The sequence below is a fragment of the Schistocerca serialis genome, chromosome 1 (genome assembly GCF_023864345.2).
Source record: "Schistocerca serialis cubense isolate TAMUIC-IGC-003099 chromosome 1, iqSchSeri2.2, whole genome shotgun sequence".
Lineage (NCBI taxonomy): Eukaryota > Metazoa > Arthropoda > Insecta > Orthoptera > Acrididae > Schistocerca > Schistocerca serialis.
In genome coordinates, this window is record NC_064638.1 from 885338256 (window position 1) to 885359899 (window position 21644).

General features: G+C 39.6%; 1 protein-coding gene across 1 annotated transcript in view; it reads left to right on the forward strand.

Annotated features, from left to right (window-relative positions):
- LOC126411125 (mRNA export factor Gle1) overlaps positions 1-21644 on the forward strand; it is a 125016-nt gene that overhangs the window by 69894 nt on the left and 33478 nt on the right. Inside the window, exon 8 of the mRNA XM_050081340.1 lies at positions 3419-3604. Coding sequence (XP_049937297.1) covers positions 3419-3604 — 186 coding nt within the window. The remainder of the gene's footprint in view (positions 1-3418; positions 3605-21644) is intronic.

Here is a 21644-nt window from a genome sequence, read left to right on the forward strand (position 1 = left end):
ACGAAGAAAAATGCTTCCTTCTTTACTATAGATAAGTCTGCAGCAATAATAATGGAATCCTAATGTGATGGTTGAGGGTGTTTTTGCTGACACAATTTGGAAAAGTTGGGTTCAGTTCTTGACAACTGGAGATGGATGTCTGGTTCCGCATCTAGACAGCTTTGGTACGTAGTTTTGCGGGCAGCATAGCTCGAGAATCCAGATTCATACATGTATGTTGTGGCAAACGGAAGAAGTACACGTTTTGCCTTTTCAACAAGGGGATAGTATTTCTTGCTATCAGACGGATCCAAAAGTGTGAGTAACCGTCAATGTCAAAAGTTGATTTCAAGGTAGGGTCTGTGGCAATTTCTATCAACAACTCATATTCATTTGATGATAGAATGCTTGGCTTTTTGGATACAGTGAATGGGTTGACCACCCATTCGTATTTCTGCAGCTTCTCATTTTCAGCTGTTGGGGAAATAGTGCTCCAACAATGACATCAAGCTTCAGAGATGTTCCAGGATTTGATGAAACAAGTTCTTTCCAAGCGCCAATGTTTTGTTTTTCAAAAACTTCTTGAGAAGAGGAAAATATTCGACCTCCCCCTCCTGGACACACTCTGCCCAAAAATTGATTTTCCTCTTGAATGCTCGAACTTTGTCGATATTAGTGACCTTTGTTTCACTTTGCCCTTGGAGTGAAATATTCATTTCGTTCATTTTGGAGAAAATATCTGACAAATAGGCAAGTATACATTGCCAATTTTCGTCATTAATAAGGTCTGCTAATTTGGTGTTATGCTCCAAAAGGAAAGCTAAGACTTCCAATCTTAATTCATACAACAGAGAGAGTGCATTCCCACGTGATAGCCTCCTCACTTCTGTGTGGAGAAGCAGGGAATGATGAAGGCTTCCCATATGGTCACACAGTATTGTGAAAAGTCTTGACTTCAACGCCCTTGATTTTATGTAGTTAATGATTTGAATGGATTCGTCTGAAACTTTTTTGAACTAAACAGGCATTTGTTTCGTAGCTAAAATGTATCTGTGGAGAGCACAATGACTACTCCTGAAATTCTTGGCGTTTTCTTTTATTTTCGTTATTGTTCCGACTGTAGGACCCATCATAGCTTTTGCACCATCTGTGCAAGTAGTCCATGAAACTTTGTTAGTCCTTAAAAAATCATCCAATAGACAGAATATTTCAGCACCTGTTATGTTGGCAGGTAGTGGTCTGCACAATAAGAGGTCCTTCTCAAAACATCCAGAATTTTCATAACAGGCAAAAGCCAGTAAAATCGCTAATCCTGCAACATCAGTGGATTCATCTGTCTGCAGAGAAAATGAATTGTGTTGGATGCGAGAAACAAGGGTGTCTTTCACATCATTTGACATGTCAACAATGCGTCTCTTGACAGTATTATTTGATAATGGCACCGAAGATACAAGCCTTACTGCCTTTTCGTCTACCATGTAAGAAACAATATCATTAACACATGGCTTTGAGATTTTCTGCATTGGTATGAGCTTTGCCTGTTTTGCCACTCAATAACTAAGCAAGCAAGAAGAAACTTTTAATGAATTTTCATTAATTGTTTTTGCATGGGTTTTCATGCAATGCTGAGAAGCAGCTAGTTCAGCACTCTTCCTTTTGAAAAAATTGATGTCTTTAGCCTGGAATCCGGGTGAGTACCTTCAAAATGATGGCGCAATTTAACAGGAACCACTGAACTGTTCGGAAGGACTGTGCACAAATCACACACTGAGCTTTACCCTCTTTTGTCTCCATTAAGCCCGTTTCTAAATAGCTTTCATTGTACTTACGCTTCTTGGTTGTTCCACAGGATATTGCAACCAATGGAGTACTTGCAGCGTTTTCACATATTAAATCCGGCTGTGGAGCTTCTTATGATTGTTCTTCCTTTGGTCGTCCTCCCTCCTCATTCATTTCAACTGTAAACTTCCCTTGTTGTGAAGGCGATGGAGAAACTGCGCCCTTCTTCAGTGATCCTGACTTCAGTCACCGATCCATGTTAGAAGTAATAAACTGGTCAAAAATCGACTTATGAAATAGGTAGTGCACTGACAAAGCAAGTTTAACATTTAATAATGCCTGGGGCCACATACGTGCCAGCGAATGCTTTGATTGGTCGACAAAGCTCGCTCCGCGCAAGCGTAAAAGGTTTCAGCACATCTAGCGCTGTGAGCCGGCGCACAAACGACCCCTCATATTGTTGGGAAACAATTGATCAGAGAATTCACATTCTCTGGCACTAAACTGTGCATGCATTCTCAGTTAGGAACCGCAAAGGCTGCTTGGGAATACGACCTGAAGTAAAAGTACACATGTTTTTCACACGAAAAGAAAGTAATGACTTTGATTTTCACATTTTTATTCAATAATTTTACTGATTATTTTACACAATTTGGTGAAAGGTGGCCGCAGACCCCCTAGAAAGAGCCGGCGGACCCCTAAGGGTTCTGCGGACCACACGTTGGGAAGCCCTGGTCTAAAGCAATCCACCTTAATTGAAATCACAGTCTAAAACATAGCGATTTTAATATACAATCTTTTTAATCTTTCTGCACCACAAAGACTTTACTTATCACTGGTTAACATGTTATATACTAGAGCTGTCCCTGCTAACTTTGTATACTCAATAAAAGTGCTTTCAGTGTTAAGTGTTAGTTGTTGTTGACAGCCCTGGTGCACTGAGTTGTGGATTCTATATGTGAATATATTGGTTCAGTTATCTATATAAAACTGAAAACAAGTATTAATATGTTCCAGATAGGGCAGTTTGTTTAGGCCCTCCACAGTGATCTATCCTCCAGGCTTTCTAAATCTGAGTAGGGAATGTCATGTCTGTAATGTAACTTGAATAAATATCAGGTTGTTAAAAACATATGCAGTGGTGGACACAGATATACACCATTCTGATTACTGTCAGATGTAACATTATTTTGGGTCACCGTCATCAGTGTTACTGATGAGACAGTTAGAAAACCACTTTCGGCTGTGCTTCCATTCCTCTAAAATCTTTGTTTCTTTTCTCAGCCCCTTCAGAGATTCACAGCAATCCTGTCATTGCGATACATATGTAAGTTCATAGAGATGAGGAAAAAACACTTGTAAATGTAACTTGAACTCTTTTAAAGAAAAGGAATTAAAATTAAGATATAAGAAAATTGAAGGGTTAAGTAACTGATAGATATTGGGCTTCAGGCCAAAGTCAGACACTCACAAATTTTACTTGTCTGACACAATTACTGTGTTAACTTCTATCTATTCCTTTTGTTGCATTGTCTTTTAAAAGCTATGTTCTATCTCTATTGTTGTTTTGTATTCTGTACAGTTACTTAGTAGACAGTATACATAGTTCCATCACAGTGATGTGTGTGAGCTGTATTAAAATGTAATGGAATTATTTCAGAAAGCTGTGAACGTTCCTGTAAATGCTATTTCTCCAATCAGTGCAGCACATATGGAAGACAAGCTGAGGAAATTGAGTGCTCTCTTAAGTGGACAGGTAGTAGAAGCTGGGAGCAATCACATATCAGCCTCCATGCATCCACAGGGGATAGCGTACTGTAAGGATCTCCTTGCAAGGAAATTTGTGGTAAGTGTTTGTTTGACTTGCTATATAGTTTACGCATATTCTGTTTACTAGTCAGTTCATCAACTAACTGTACCTATTTCCACTTTTCATCCAAATCATCTGGCCAGTAAGGCATTTTAATGACTCTGCCACACAGCTTTATTTTCCTTCCAATAAACTTTAATCTATTATCAAGTGTTCTCCAAATATATAAATCTGCAAAAACACACACACACACACACACACACACACACACACACACACACACACACTCACTTGCATGAGCACAATTAAGGTGGAAGACACCAACAGTCAAAATGTAAAGCTGTAAAAGAGTGTATGTGTGTTCGTGTTCGCACATACATGTGTAGCGAGAGGAAGCATGGAGGTACAGTATAACCCTGCTTTTACGTTCCCAGAATTAACGTTTTTCCACCGTTTGACATTTTTTATGACTTCCATCAAATTTCCTATGTCCACAATGTTAATTCGCACCCAATTTTGCATCAAAATATTTATAATTTTCCTGTGACATACACTTTATGAAAAAAAAAGAAAACCTGGCATAAAATGACGCTGGCATCATGTTGGCCATCAAATAGTGTTTACAAACATTATGTGGTTTAGTTTCTTGACACCAGGGTGCTCTACTTAGTGGATTTAAATCGGTAAAAGTGTAAACGTTGGAACAATTCATGCTGTATCTCCTGCCGCTGCCAAACTACTCTGCGTGGTTGCTGGTACGAGTAACTAGGCTCATACGATAAAGGTGATATGACCAATCACAACCATTTACAAACTGTCTCTACAGCACATGCACAGTTTTGTGATTGTTGTAATCGTCGTCCCACCTCTGTCGAACCGTATTTAGTGTGTTTCATGTTTTGGTCGCTTGTAGCACTAGTTTACACCTTCATTCGATTTATGTTGCTCAAATGTTTTTGGTTTAAACACAGTGCGAATTATGTACATTCTCGTGCTTAGCAAAGCGTGTTTCAAGGATTTATTCTTCTTGTTAAGTGCAATATTTACATACATATTTTTTGTGATGTTACACAAAAAAATGTGAAGTTTGCGTGTGTGTGGTTTTCTAGATAACCGAGGAAGCACAGTACCGGATAACCTCAAAAAGATGACTGCAGTTCATGAGACACAGAACAACACGTATGCAAACACCTCACGAAATACTTATGTAAATATTTGCACTTGATACCGAAAAAAAATTCTCGAAATGCACTGTGCTAAGCATGAAAAAATATGTAACTGGTGCAGTGTTTTATTATTTGAATAATAAATGACAGCTGCAGGCGTTCCAAAAAAATGATAATGACGTATGAAATTGAGTCAAACGTTTCTGCTTCCCAATTATCAGCTCCCATTATATTAGTAGTTTTTATTAGATAATAAACGAGTCCCTGACGTAAGTATTTTAATGCATAGTAGGTGCACATACATAAAGTGTGAAAATCCAAAGGGTATCCTATACATAACTTTTACAGCTTAAAACATTATTTCCGACATTTTAAATTTTCCCGTATTTTACACCCTTTTTTTTTTTTTTTTTTTGAAGCCCTTGAAAAGTGTGAGTGCGGGTTTTCATTGTGTATATGTACATACATAAAAAAAGTTTTTGCCACCTCAGTTCTGGTACCTGTAGAGAAAATTGGAATAGAGATCAACATAAACATCATTTCTGCCCTTTTTATTGCTCATGAAAATTACACATTGCATGTTGTACCACCATACAGCAAGACCTTCAGAGGTGATGGTCCAGAGTGCTGTACACACCGATGCCTCTAATACCTAGTAGCATGTCCTCTTGCATTGATGCATGCCTGTATTTAAAGTGGCATGCTATCCACAAGTTCATCAAGGCACTGTTGGTCCAGATTGTCCCACTCCTCAACAGCGATTTGCTGTATATCCCTCTGAGTGGTTGGTGGGCCACGTCGTCCATAAACTGCCCTTTTCAGTCTAACCCAGGCATGTTCAATAGGGTTCATGTCTGGAGAACATGCTGGCTACTCTAGTCAAGCGATGTCGCTATCCCAAAGGAAGTCATTCACAAGATGTGCATGATGGGGGCACGAATTGTCGTCCATGAAGAGGAATACCTCGCCAATATGCTGCGAATATGGTTGCTCTATGAGTCGGAGGATAGCATTCACGTATCATACAGCCATTATGGCGCCTTCCATGACCACCAGCGGCGTACATCAGCCCCACATAATTCCACCCCAAAACAGCAGGGGAACTCCACCTTTCTGCACTCGCTGGACAGTGTGCCTAAGGCTTTCAGCCTGACTGTATTGCCTCCAAACACGTCTCCGACGATTGTTTGTTTGAAGGCATATGCAACACTCATCGTTGAAGAGAATGTGAAGCCAATCCTGAGCGGTCCATTTGGCATGTTGTTGGGCCCATCTGTACCACGCTGCATGGTGTTGTGGTTGCAAACCTAGTGGTGGTGTTAGTCCGAGCCTTAATCCGTAGATAGCGGTTGTCCACTGCAGTAGTAGTAGTAGTAGTAGTAGTAGTAGTAGTAGTAGACCCTGGGCGGCCTGAGCGAGGCATGTCATCGACAGTTCCTGCCTCTTTGTATTTCCTCCATGTCCCAACAACATTGCTTTAGTTCACTCTGAGACACTTGGACACTTTCCTTGCTGAGAGCCCTTCCTGGCACAAAGCAACAAAGCGGATGTGATCGAACCGCGGTATTGACTGTCTAGGCATGGTTGAACCAGAGACAACATGAGCCGTGTACCTCCTTTCTGGTGGAATGACTGGAACTGATTGGCTGTCAGACCCCCTCCGTCTAATAGGAGCTGCTCATGCGTGGTTGTTTACATCTTTGGGCGGGTTTAGTGATATCTCTGAACAGTCGAAGGGACTGTGTCTGTGATACAATATCCATAGTCAACATCTGTCTTAAGGAGTTCTGGGAACCGGGGTGATGCAAAACTTTTTTTGATCTGTGTATGTTGGGTTACTTTTTGGGTATGGTGAAGATTTTGTAGCTTTGGAGGTTAAAATACCAAACATTTGTATTCATTGTAGTCTCTTAATTTCAACTGAATGTCTGGAGTTGCGACAATGCATTGTTTCTTGCAGAGGTGTATATTGTGCAGATTGTGGCATTGTGTTCACAACACACTTTTTTTCTGCCTATTCTGTTTACCATAAAACCACTCTAAAAATCTGTCTGCATAATGGAAATTCCTAACTAATAAATCCACAGTTTTCCTGAAACATGATGTTTGTGGTGTAAGATGTCGGAATTATTAACGGAAAGATTTTGGAAATACACTTTCGAACAAGTTGTCAATCTCAATATAAGATTGGTAACCTGGAAATTCAGAATTGCTTCTTTGATTAGGCCTGTAATAGTTTTTGACACTTGATTTCATCTAATATTTCACCTTTTAACTCTTATTATTTTCTCCATATCCCCCGTCCTCTGAAGGGCTCACAATTTTTTGTGAGTACATACATGGCGAGCTCAGAGACCAGAGCCATTACAATACTTCTTTCTTTCATGTGCTGCAGTCTTACTCTCTGACATCTTTTCGTAGACTTCGTTTGTTGCTCAGATCCTCTGTTGACATCATTGCTTGTACATGGGACATTGATTGTGGCTCTTCCCATTTTGGTTAAATATTTTACTGCACTATTTCAATTAACTCATATTTAATCCCTACAGCCAGGCATGCACCTTTCCAAAATGATTGATAGACATGTGGGCCATGTGGGAAACGTTACCCAGTACCCAGCATAGCAGCCAGGTCATGTGGGGGCTAAACAGGTACCCATACTTTGATAGCATCATGACTGCGTAGGGATTGCACTGCGGATACCTGAACTGTTACCTCCTTGTGCATGCCAAGGAGTAGTTGCCTATCCGTTTGGGAGGTATGATAACTCTTGGAAATGGGCTTAAAGTCATTGCTTTGGCTTTGTGATACCCACAGGGAGAGCCATCATTCAGGGGAGGTGGTGTCATTGCAGATATCTGAAACAGTGAAAAGATCAAAGTTATCAGTGAGTGGCTATGTGGCTTGAACAGTTTCTTCAGACAGACCTGAATGCTTCAGTGCTGATCATTATGATGCTAGAAGCTTGCCCTCCTTGCCCATATCTTAGGAGGAAAGCAAAATCAAACCAACTGGAGAGACTTAGTTCCTGGTTTGCACCTGGACTGATGGAGGGTCATCTCTGTCTACTAGGCTATTGTTATTTGTAGAGAATATGGAAAATCCAGAATGAGATTTTCACTCTGCAGCGGAGTGTGCGCTGATATGAAATTTCCTGGCAGATTAAAACTGTGTGCCCGACCGAGACTCGAACTCGGGACCTATGCCTTTCGCGGGCAAGTGCTCTACCAACTGAGCTACCGAAGCACGACTCACGCCCGGTACTCACAGCTTTACTTCTGCCAGTACCTCGTCTCCTACCTTCCAAACTTTACAGAAGCTCTCCTGCGAACCTTGCAGAACTAGCACTCCGGAAAGAAAGGATATTGCGGAGACATGGCTTAGCCACAGCCTGGGGGACGTTTCCAGAATGAGATTTTCACTCTGCAGCGGAGTGTGCGCTGATATGAAACTTCCTGGCAGATTAAAACTGTGTGCCCGACCGAGACTCGAACTCGGGACCTTTGCCTTTCGCGGGCAAGTGCTCTACCAACTGGCTAAGCCATGTCTCCGCAATATCCTTTCTATTCAGGAGTGCTAGTTCTGCAAGGTTCGCAGGAGAGCTTCTGTAAAGTTTGGAAGGTAGGAGACAAGGTACTGGCAGAAGTAAAGCTGTGAGTACCGGGCGTGAGTCGTGCTTCGGTAGGTCAGTTGGTAGAGCACTTGCCCGCGAAAGGCAAAGGTCTCGAGTTCGAGTCTCGGTCGGGCACACAGTTTTAATCTGCCAGGAAGTTTCAATATGGAAAATGTTATTGATTGGCGACTCCATAGAGTGCTGTGTGCACAACGACCATAATATAAATAAAATTAGAAGGAAGGTCAGCATTGGCCGTAATTTTGATGATTTATTGACAGCAAAATCGATTTTCAATCACTTAATGATCATCTTCAGTGCTGGAAGTTAAAAATTTTCACATAGCAATCAGTGAGTAAGAAACAAAAGACCACAAATATACCTGAGTATAAACTAACTGTTGGTAAGAACATACCTTTAGCGTTACAAATTAAAGCTTGTAGGCACTGGTGTCTAGCCCCTGTCACACCGAGATCTGCTGTATAGGTGAATGTAAACAGTGGCTTCAGTTATTTTGATCGTTTCATAGCTTCTGTTATTGCTAATAACTAGAGACTAGTGCCTACGAGATTTACTTTGTATGCTAAAGGTATATTCTTACCAACAGTTGGTTTATACTCATGTGTATTTGTGGTCTTTTGTTTCTTATTCACTGATTGCTACGTGAAAATTTTTAACTTCCAGCACTGAAGATGATCATTATGTGATCGAAAATCAATTTTGCTGTTAATAAATCATCAAAATTATGGCCAACACTGACCTTCCTTCTAATTTTATGGAAAATGTATTTGGAAAAAAAATAAAAAAATATTTTCTTCTGTCATAATTAAAATAGTGAATCCTACCCAGTCCTGAGAATTGCTGTCCTGAAAAAATCCTTGGCGATGTGTCTGTTATCATAACACCCCATAAAAACCTGAAAATGGAACACAGTTTATGACGGGCATTTGAAAATCCGTGCAAAGTCCGAGAGATAGCACCACCGGCGCGTATCGAGGTCATGTTTAGTTAGTAGCATCTTTGGAAAGAACACACACCAAGTTTCAGCCATATTGGTCTATTTCTTTTTCTTTTTTTGGCATTCATGTGAATCAAGGAAGTCGAGTGATTGTAAAAAAATGGATGAAAACGAATTTAGTGTGGTGATTAAACATTACTTTATGAAATGCAAAATGCCTCAGGAGACTAAAGAGAAGCTTGATAAACATTACGGTGACTCTGCACCTTCGATTAGAACAGTTTATAAGTGATTTCAAAATTTTTGGAGCGATCATATGGGCACAAGTGATGCTGAACGTTCTGGACTCCCTGTGGGGGTTACGACTCCAGAAATCATTGATAAAATCCATGATATGGTGATGGATGACAGGAGAGTTAAGGTGTATGAGATTGCTAGTGCTGTGGGCATCTCAAATGAATGGGTACATAATATTTTGCATAAACATTAGGACATGAGAAAGTTATCTGCAAGATGGGTTCTGCGATTGCTCACGCTTGACCAAAAATGGAATCGTGTGAAGTGTTGCAAGGATGGTTTGCAGCTGTTCAGGGAGAATCCGCAGGGCTTTAAGCGTAGTTTCGTCACTGATGATGAAACTGTACTCCTGATACAAAGAAAACTCTAAACAATGGGTTACCAAGAGAGAATATGCACCAAAAAAAGATGAAGACCATTCCTTCAGTCGAAAAGGTTATGGCGACTGTCTTTTGGGATTCGCAAGGGATAATCCTCATCGACTACCTGGAAAAGGGTAAAACTATTACAGGTGCATATTATGCATCATTATTGGACCGTTTGAAAACCGAGCTGCAATAAAAATACCGGCGATTGGTCTGCAAAAAAGTCCTTTTCCGTCATAACAATGCACCAGCACACACGTCAACAGTTGTGGTCGCAAAATTGATGGAAATAGGATTTCAACTCGTTTCACATCCCCCCCCCCCCCCCCTATTCTCCAGACTTGGCTCCCTCAGACTGCTATTTGTTCCCCAATTTGAAGAAATGTCTGGCAGGACAAAGATTTTATTCAAATGAGGAGATGATTGCAGCAACTAATAGCTATTTTGCAGACTTGGACAAATTCCTATTATTTGGAAGGCATCAACAAATTAGAACAGTGTTGGACGAAGTGTGTGAGTCTAAAAGGAGACTGTTGAAAAATAAAAAAGGTTTACGCCAAACACATAAGTAGTTTTTATTTTTGCACGGACTTTTCAAACGCCCCTTGTAATTCTTCACCAGGCCTTTAATGCTACGAATGGGTGTGGAATTATGACGTGCTACACAAAAGTTTCCAAAATCTGAGACTAAATACCAGCATATCATAAAAGATTTTTATTCGCCACAGTCACCTTCAAAGTAGTTCCCTTGGAAGCTCTTGAAAGTCATTTTTAGTGTGTTCAGCACCCTATGCAATTCTAATTGAATCTCCTATATCGTGTCAAATCTTCATCCCTTCAACTTTGTTTTTAACATGATGATTTTTGGTTTATAGGGCGCTCAACTGTGCGGTCATCAGCACTTGTACAAAGTCCCAGATTTTACACAGTCCAATTTTTACACAATCCAATCTAGCCACTGCCACGGATGATAATGATGATGATGATGATGATTATGATGATGAAATGGTGAGGACAACACAAACACCCAATCCCTGGGCAGTTTTTAACATGGGAAAGAGAAAGAAATTTCATGTGGCCAAGTTAGGTGAGTATGATGTATAAGGAAGAACTGCCGGTGTTGCTTTTTATCAAAAACTGATAGATGAAAGTTGTATGTGGCCTCACACTGTGGTAGTGAAGGATCCAGTCAGTCCAGCACCACTTCTCTGAACTTTTCCTTGTTACACTTTCCTTTAGCCATCTTAGGACATCATGCTAGAATTTTCCCTCAATCATATGACAATGAGGTAGAAACTCCTTGTGGATAATGCCATCAATGTCAAAAAACAGATCAGTAAGGATCTGATGTTGCTCTCAACTTGATGGGATTCCTTTGACTATGGTGAAGATGGGCTGTTCCACTGGGATGATTGCTGTTTAGTTTCAGGTTCACATCCATAAAACCCAACTTTTGCCACCTGCAACGACATTAGGAACAAAATCTGAGTCAGCTCGAAGCAGATCACTCAGTTTCCTGCTGGCATTCTTGCAATACTCTTTTTGATCATCTCATATTCAGTTTTTTCCAACAAAATCCGCTGACGTGCCATATGACCACCCCACAATATTACACACGTCATGGATGGTCTGCCTACAATCTTTCAAAACCACATTCTGAACAGCACTGATATTTTTTTGGTGTAGCATTAGTAATGGCTGTCTTGAACATGCATCAGCAGAAAGTTTGGAAGGTAAGAGACGAGGTACTGGTGGAATTAAGGCTGTGAGGATGGGTCGTGAGTCTTGCTTGGGTAGCTCAGTTGGTATAGCACTTGCCCGCGAAAGGCAAAGGTCCCAAGTTTGAGTCTCAATCCGGCACACAGTTTTAATCTGCCAGGAAGTTTCAGGAAGTCGTATGTTTGTGTCTGGCCCAAAGTGTCATTACCAAATGCTTGCACTAACATTTTGTGCAATTCCGCAGCTTTTTTATGAAGTTAAAAACAGAACGTGATAAAACAATTCTGTTCTCTCATGTTGGTCATTGCAGATTTGCCAACACAAGCAAATGTCACAATGGAAAACTGTCTGACAACAATAAACATGTCCAATCAAATCGAAGCTGCTAGGCATACCGATGCATGAAACATGTATTATGCCTTTCTAGAGGCATTTGTTTGTCCTACTGTTGTGGGTAGCACGTTTCGTGCAGAAACTTGGAGAAGAGAGGGGGTCAAGTATTTTGAGGCCCACCAGACAACAAAGTGATACTAGAGCATTTATCCTGATTTTGAAGAGGATTCACTTCTTGACAAAGTTCAAATCATGGTCTGCCGCTGTTATGTAAAGTTGTATTTTTCACCCTTGACGTGGTGTTTTATGTGCCAGTGCCTTGGTAATATGTCTTCCCTTTCTAACAACATCCTTATTTGTGGAGACTGTTGTTTGATCCGTTATGAAAACTCCCCTTGTAAATCGTGGAGAACTTCACCCTTCCTGTTGTACTACCAGAATTAAGGAATGTGCGATTCAGGAACTCATAATCTCTAATCACCTTCCATATTTTTGAAACTTGATAAAAGTATTGTCACTTAAGCCCCATCCCAATGATATTGCTTTTTTCCAATATTGTGGCCAGTTCATTGGCAGAACACAGAGTACTTAATCCCTCCGTTCCTTCAATTTCAACCTCTGATAGTTGTGCAAATAAATTAGTCTGGTGTGTGTGTGGGGGGGGGGGGGGGGGGGGGCTGTGGACTCTCACCTGTTGTGGATTCTTCTGTCAGGGATCTCGACTCTTCATGCAACCAGAAAAGCCAATGACAGGGCTCCCATTAGGCAACCCCCTCCCTGGAAATCTACAGACCAGCTAGCCATTATCAAAAGGAGTCACAGACTGCTGGTCCCATGGCTTCTCACTCTTCCACAGTACCAATCCCCACACTGAATAAGCTTTGACAAGAGTTCTTCACTTGTATAATAGTTGAGAGGAGAAAAAAGACATGTTGGGGAAGCTGCTTTTGTGATACCAGACACATCAGGTCCCCAAACGCCATTGGACTCGGAGCCTATGTTCGTCAATGTTGTTCCAGCCCCAACCAGTGATGGACATGATCCTGGGGAGTGACCTGCCCCACTTAATAGTTTAATGGAACTTCAACAGAATTTAATGGAACTTAAGTGGTTATTGACTAGAGCCTGGATTTCTTGTTATTACGTATTCTTTTCCTTCACTGTGACACAAGGGAAATGTGTAAATTTTTATGAACTTGTTGCCAGAATTTTTTTTTATTTGTTTCACTATAATTGCATGTGTTCACATATTTTAACTTTACGTTCCATAAAATTACGTATTACTGCATTTTTACCCTTCTTATTAATTCTCCCGCACCTCCGGTAGATAGCTTGCTCAGAAAAAAAGTCCAAATCTGATGTCCCTCAAAAGTTGAAGAAAGATGTTGAATTGTCTCTAACAGTCACATTCTGGATCATAGATAAGTGCATTTTGAGCTTGATTATGAAGAAAGTGTTTTTGCGTAATTTTCTAAAATTTGGAGTTTTGGTTCTCAAAAGCAAAGCAGATACAATAACAGTACCATGTGTAACATTGTAGTACTCCATAAAATAAGGCATTGTCTGCAGTAGGCTGTAAATTTATCTTTAATTTGTTGTGCTATTAGCCAGTTTTGATGAAGTCATCATTATTAAGCACCTATAAAATCCTGTCTACTGCAGAAGACTGAAGTACATGACCTGTATAACAGTCTAAAAATCTTAAAAACACAATAAATGACAAAATCGTAATTTCTGCATTAGGTACTGTCTATTACTACAATATGCGGTAACAGTAAAGAATCTGAATAAGGTATAGCCATAAAGTAATAGCATAGATCAGCGCTTCCCAACCTTTTCAGCTGGCGGACCCCTTCTTCAGTCGAAAATCCATTGCGGACTCCTAGTCAGTCAAGAGCACAGTAACTTTAAATTTCAGAGTGAAACTCATGGGAACTGAAAGCTTCTTAATGCAAGTGCCATGTTCCCAATGACGAACCCCCCCACCACCACCACGAAGTATCAGTTGTCTTTGGTTTAGAGATGAATGAAAACAACTTGAAATAAATGATACAATATGAATTCCCACTGTATCCAGACACTTACTTATGGATTTACTCCCTTTGTTCAACACACTATAGCCTGATTAAAATTACTTGGTAACTGACATTTCACACGCTGGAGCTGCCTTACTCCAAGGGCAATCAACGTCACGTCCAAACTGTTCGCTGTTGACAAGCTGCCCCTTGTGGTCTTTTCAATTCCACTGTTTCGCTACTGTTGTGTAAGGAGCATGCATATTTCGTAACAGGCGTGCGTGCGTGCGTGCGTGCGTGCGTCCGTATGGTTTCTCGTGAAATCCAAAGAAGTATATTCAAATGTATGTAAAGTCTATGGGACTTAACTGCTGAGGTCATCAGTCCCTAGTCTTACACACTATTTACCTAAGTTTAACTTCCGCTTAGGACAAAACACACAAAAAACACACACACACACGAGGAAGGACTTGAACCTCCGGTGAGAGTGGCCGCTCAATCCATGACGATATGGCGCCTTAGACTGCACGGCCATTCCATTCGGCTGTGAAGAAAAGAGGCAGACCCATGATTTGGGATACAAACACACCATGAAAGAAAAGAGGCCAAGGAATTGCTGTTAAAGGACTATTGTAACATCTGTTGTGCAATTTGTGGGAATACATTCACCCAGTTTACATGTGTTTCCAAAACCGGCCTTCGTAAGCCGATGGCCCAGTTCCACTTTTGGTTGGAAATCGATTCTGGAAATCTGCATGTATAAAGCCGTTTTCCAGTTCCACAATCGATTTTCGTGCCCATGTAAGCAGCTCAGAAAGTCTAGTTATTTTTACGTCTTTGCGTATCTACTGAACGGCAGCTGTAGTCCGTAGCTGGCGGCAGCTAGCAGGTGGCATTGCAACAGTGTCCTGTCAGTCAGTAGCTGGCAACTGGCAGGCGGCGTGGCAACAGTTTAGCCACACCTGACAACTTCTACTACTACTTGGACACTACATCGTGGCAGTCAGCCTCGACTGTAAACAAATTAGGAAAACAAGCAAAGAAGCTCTCTTATTTCTATATAAGAAGACAATGCATTTCATAGAATGTAAGACTTTTTTTCTCAAAGGAAACAATTCTGGCAGAGGTGGTTTACCTTTAACAAGGTGGCACATGAAAAGTCCTCATTTGTTTACGCTCGCAGCCAGTTGCCACAATATAGTGTCAGAGTAATAGCAAGTAATTGTAATTGAAGTATAGGCAGGCCATATTTTTAACTGTGAGGACAGAATATATTATAAAGAAAAGAAATTATCTTTAGAGATCATTTTCATTTCCGTAACAAAAATATCAATGCCAACAGAATTCAATTAATAATTATTTTGTAAATGATAGAAGACAGAAACAAAATTCCAACAGAGTTATAGTTCAGGTACGTTCAGTGAGCATCTACGAAGAGAAATGCTTCCTTCTTTTCTATAGATGAGTCTGTAGGAATAATAATGAAATACTAATGTGATGGTTGAGGATGCTTCTGCTGACACAATTTTGAAAAGTTGGGTTCAGTTCTTGACAACTGGAGACGAATGTATGGTTCCGCATCGAGACAGCTTCGGTACTTAGTTTTGTGGGCAGCATAGATCGAGAATCGAGATTCACACATGTATGTTGTGGCAAACGGATGAAGTACACGTTTTGCCTTTTCAGCAAGGGGGGGTAGTATTTCTTGCCATCCAAACGGATCCAAAAGTGTGAGTAACCGTCAATGTCAAAACTTGATTTCAAGGTAGGGTCTGTGGCAATTTCTATCAACAACTCATATTCGTTTGATGATAGAACAGCTTCAGCTGTTGGGAAATAATGCTCCAACAATGACATCAAGCTTCGGAGATGTTCCAGGATGTGATGAAACAAGTTCTTTCCAAGTGCCAATGTTTTGTTTTTCAAAAACTCCTTGAGAACAGGAAAACACTCAGCCTCCCCTCCGTGAAACACACTGCCCAAAAATTGATTTTACTCTTGAATACTCGAACTTTGTCGATCACAGTGACCTTTGTTTCACTTTGCCCTTGGAGTGAAATATTCATTTCGTTCATTTTGGAGAAAATATCTGACAAATAGGCAAGTATACACTGCCAATTTTCGTCATTAATAAGGTCTGCTAATTTGGTGTTATGCTCCAAAAGGAAAGCTAAGACTTAATTCGTACAACCGAGAGAGTGCATTCCCACGTGATAGCCTCCTCACTTCTGTGTGGAGAAGCAGGGAACGATGAAGGTTTTCCATATCTTCACACAGTAAAGTCTTGACTTCAACAGCCTTGATTTTATGTAGCCAATGATTTGAATGAAATCCACTAAGACTTTCTTGAACGAAACAGACATTTGTTTCGTAGCTAAAGCGTATCTGTGGAGAGCACAATGACTACTGCTGCAATTCTTGGCGTTTTCTTTTATTTTCGTTATTGCTCCAACTGTAGGACCCATCATAGCTTTTGCATCATCTGTGCACACATCTCTGCAATTAGACCATGAAACTTCGTTAGTCCTTAAAAAATCATCCAATAGACAGAATATTTCAGCACCTGCTGTGTTCGAACATAGTGGTCTGCACAATAAGAGGTCCTCCTCAAATCATCCAGAATATTCATCACGGGCAAAAGCCAGTAAAATCGCTAATCCTGCAACAGCAGTGGATTCATCCGTCTGCAGAGAAAATGAATTGTGTTGGATGCGAGAAACAAGAGTGTCTTTCACATTATTTGACATGTCAACAATGCGTCTCTTGACAGTATTGTTTGATAATGGCACCGAAGATACAAGCTTTACTGCCTTTTCGTCTAGCATTAAAGAAACAATATCATTAATACATGGCTTTATGAGGTTTTACTGCAATGGTGTGATCTTTGCCTGTTTTTGTCACTCGGTAACTAACCAAGAAAGAAACTTTTAATGAATTTTCATTAATTGTTTTTGCATGAGGTTTCATGCAATGCTGAGAAGAAGCTAGTTCAGAACTCTTCCTTTTGAAAAAATCAATGTCTGTAGCCTGGAAATCAGGGTGAGTACCTTCAAAATGACGGCGCAATTTAACTGGAACCATTGAACTCTTTGGAAGGACTCGCGCACAAATTACACCCTGCGCTTTACCCTCTTTTGTCTCCATTAAGCCCATTTCTAAATAGCTTTCGTTGTACTTACGCTTCTTGGTTATTCCACTTCCACAGGATATTGCAACCAATGGAGTATGTGCAGTGTTTTCACATAATAAATCCGGCTGTGGAGCTTCTTGTGATTGTTCTACCTCCCTCCTCATTCATTTCAACTGGAAACTTCCCTTATTGTGAAGGCGATGGAGAAACTGCACGCTTCTTCAATGATCCTGACTTCAGCCACCGATCCATGTTAGAAGTAATAAACTGGTCAAAAATCAACTTATGAAATAGGTAGTGCACTGACAAAGAAAGTTTAACATTTAATGATGCCTGGGGCCTCATACGTGCCAGCGAGCGCTGTGATTGGTCGACAAAGCTCGCTCCGCACATGCGTAAAAGGTTTCAGTGCACCTAGCGCCGTGAGCTGGCGCATAAACGACCCCCATATTGTGAAACAGTTGATCAGAGAAGCCGCACTCTCCGGCACTAAACTGTGTATGCGTTCTCACTTAGGAACCACAAAGGCTGCTTGTGAATAATACCTGAAGTAAAAATACACTTGTTTTTCACACGAAGAAAAAAGTAGTGATGAATTTGATTTTCACATTTTTATTCAATAATTTTACTCATTATTTTACACGATTTGGTGAAAGGTGGCTGCGGACCCCCTAGAAAGAGCCGGCAGACCCCTAAGGGGTCCCCGAACCACACGTTGGGAAGCCCTGGCATAGATTTTGATGTGATTCATAAACTCTAGTCAGGAAGAGGAGGAACAAAGGAGGATAAGTAGTAAACATCTGAACAATTAAATAAATTGTTCACCAGTGTTGTCTACTTGTTGGTCAACATAATATGTGTGTGAAATTCTCTAAGAAGTTTATCTTTTTAAAGTCTGTTTGTTCATTAAGAACACACACTCTGACTTTGTACTGAAAACAGTATAACTTTCAGTGTCTTCAAAAATATTGATAATCCTGTCTTTATTGAGCCTATATAGAATTTCCAATGTTTCACTATTAGTTGAGTTGCAGTTAGTGGTGCTTCCTCAATCTTGTGCTGGTGCTCCCGCCTATCAGTCCTATGTAGAATCTGTCATAGTCACTGCAGTTAATCTTGTAAATGCTGAATTGTTGAAGTAGGTTGAAGTTTTTTAAGTTCATTATTAGTGTGAATACCTATCTGTATCATAGTACTGTGAAATGTTTGTACTGTCTTACCAGATGTAGGTCCATAATATGGTAATACAGCATATTTACCTTTTTTGTTCAGTTGCTCCTTAGCTAATGTGATTTGATTATCAGATATCTTATTGTTGCTGTTAAGTTTTTTAATTATATATTTCCTCAGCTCTTTTATTTCCATTATTGTTCTTGACAGCTATTTCATTCAATATTTTCAAATACTGATTAAGTTCATTGCTATCCAGTGGAACATTAATTACTCTACTAATCATGGACTGAAAAAAGGCACCCCTAATATGAATACGGATCACATGAATTACTGTGAATGACTGTATCAGTCGTTGTTGGTTTGCGGTAAACACCAACATTATGGGAACCCTCATTATTACTAATTTTCAATCTAAGAAGCTTATTGTGTGTTACTTTTCTAGTTCCAGCATGATGTTAATTTTGGGATGTATACTATGCAGTTGCATTAGCATGCAGTCTGTGTCATTTGTGATACCAGTGAATATCATCAACATATTTCTTGTAGTGTATTACCTTGTCAATTGTGTTTCTCTTTTTCTCAAAGAATTTATTTTCATAATTATTCAGACATGTCTGCTAGTGTACTCACCATACTCCCCCATGGCCACACTGTCAATTTGAGAGTGGAGTGAATCATTGAAACGCAAATAAATAAATGAAAATATCAGCATAAAATCATCTATAATCTAATGCATTTGTTCAACTATAATTTTGCTATATTTCAGGAAATTATCCTCTATTAATTTGCCTTAGTTACTGGTACATTCTTGTAAAGATTAATAATCTCAAATGAAACAAATTTACCTGTAATGGGCATCTGGATATTTCTGATGTATTCAGCAACCTTATCCCCCTTGTTTTACATTATAACATGGTTCATAAGTATAATATTTCATAATCATGGTGTTGAATTTTTTGTTCTCAATAGATGCTGGACAGGCCAGATGGGATAATTTGCCTTTTGAAATTTTGATTGGGCCATTAGTTGAGGTATCTTTATGAATGAGTGATCACATTGACATCTGTGTTGTTATTTTATGGTTATATCTTATTAAGAGACTATTTTTACATAGCAGCTATGACAGAATAGAACCAGTAACATGCATGGACATTCAGAATTGATATCCATATACATTACCTTTGATATAAATCAAAACAGCTCATTATGTCTTCAGTTTGTATGTTGATGAAACTAATGCATTACTTGACATTTGCACATAAGTGTGGTTCTGTAGTAAATGGATGTTAAATTCGGCCTCAGGTTATGCTTTATGTAGATCTTCCATATATTTTACTGTCTTTTTTGATCATATTTGATACAGAGAATGCTAACATTGAAGTGTGCTTCTGCACATTGACTAATGAATTGATTTCCTTGTCATGTGTTGTGCAAGTTTATGCTTACTGTTATTGCATGTGTAAGTAATGGATGGTACATAATGCTGAAATTACAACTTTGTCATTTATTATGTTTTTAAGATCTCTAGACTATTACACAAGTTATGTTTATCACTCTTCTGTAGTTAATGTTTTATAGATGCTTGACAATGATGCCTTAGTCAAAATTGACCAACAGCACAACAAATAAAAGATAAATTTACAGCCTACAACAGGTAATTTTTTCTTTTGTGAAGTACATCAAATTTGTGGACCCACAAACAAACACGATTATTGTAGTAGCCACAATTAGGTATAGTTAAGGGCTTTCTGTGCTGCTAAGACTGGCAGTGGGACAAACAAAAGACTAGCAGACCAAAGTTGGTTAACTAATAGGACTTCTACCAATCCAGAATAGGGGGTATGTGTGCCAAGAGAAGTTCACCCAATAGGACTTCTTAAGAGTTCATGGCTTTTTGTGTTCATGAAGCTTCCTGTTACATCAAAGTTATCATCTGAATTAAGATCTTGGGTTGCGATGGACAAAACTTTCACTATTGATGGAAAAATTATTCTGTGTCCAGCACGTATAAAGCAGATTAGGTGCTCTATGAATTCCCAACTTCAGCAAAATATACATATTGATGTACACTGAAGGAACAAAGCAGGGCAGCTATCTAAGAAGTAAATGTTATTAAGACAGTAAATAAAAGACTTCAAACTCCATAAATGAAGTTTTTGTGATATGTGCTTTTGCTATGGTTGCTGCCAACATTCCGTGGTACAGTCTTCAAATGCCCAAATGTTGCATGTTTCTACAAAAGTATTGTGGCGACACATTCCAGCTGAATTGAAATTATGGAAATGCTAAACATTTGTTATCAGGAGGCTCTGAAAAGTATGCAGTGCTTGCAGTGTTCTCTTTAAATATGTTTGTGTTTGGAGTAATTCTTGTGGTTTCTGGAAGTTCTGAAATGCTGCACCTGTAATTAAATTTTCTTCAGTCCATGCCAGTGCAGTCCAGTGGCCTTTGTTATCATTGCAGTTGTGCCTGTGCTGAAATTTGAGAACTTTCACCAAATTTTCACTTTCAAGAAATGAATACAAAGTAATCCTTCACTTAATAACCTCGTATATAATGTACCAATGTATAACAAGATCTTGAGATCTTGACATTTGAATGAACGCTAGATAAGTGGTGGTTTTTACTTTTCATCTGACATCTCGTGTTCAGCTCTGATGTCATGCTGCATTTTTATTCGGTGCTGCACTGCACTACTCCAAATTAGGACACCAACTCATGGACATTCCATAAAGCCCATGCAGGTATCACATCTTGTGGTAATACTGTGATCACTGTCCTACCATGAAGATACACAGCATAAGTCCATGTATGTGTCGCAGACATACAGATGACAGAAATCCACAAAGAACTTTCTGTTTCTAACAATTAAATTATTGTATGCCCTAACAGTCATGACCATACAAGATGCAAAGAAACTGTGTGTGACATGTAGCTGCTAGTAGGTTTTGATTTACATCAGTGGGGACATATGTAATCGTGACAATCATTTGTCATCGGGGTACACTCCACCAGAGTTATGTGTAATGCCGTGTGCTACATAGGTAATACCACATATGGGTAACTGATGATGAAACAGTAGACATATGTTTCATTAGCACTCTCATTGTTGGAAAATTCAACAGAGAAGAATTCTCAATGCTATTATCGATTTTATGCATGATGTTAGAACACACATGCTGTAGTTAATCTAAACTTGTTCTCATGATGCCTACAGGATTAATATGTAGGGGATAGTGGTATATTCCTAGAGTTATCATTTACAGCTGGTTTGTGAAACTTTGTAAGTAGTTCCATTTTTGAATGA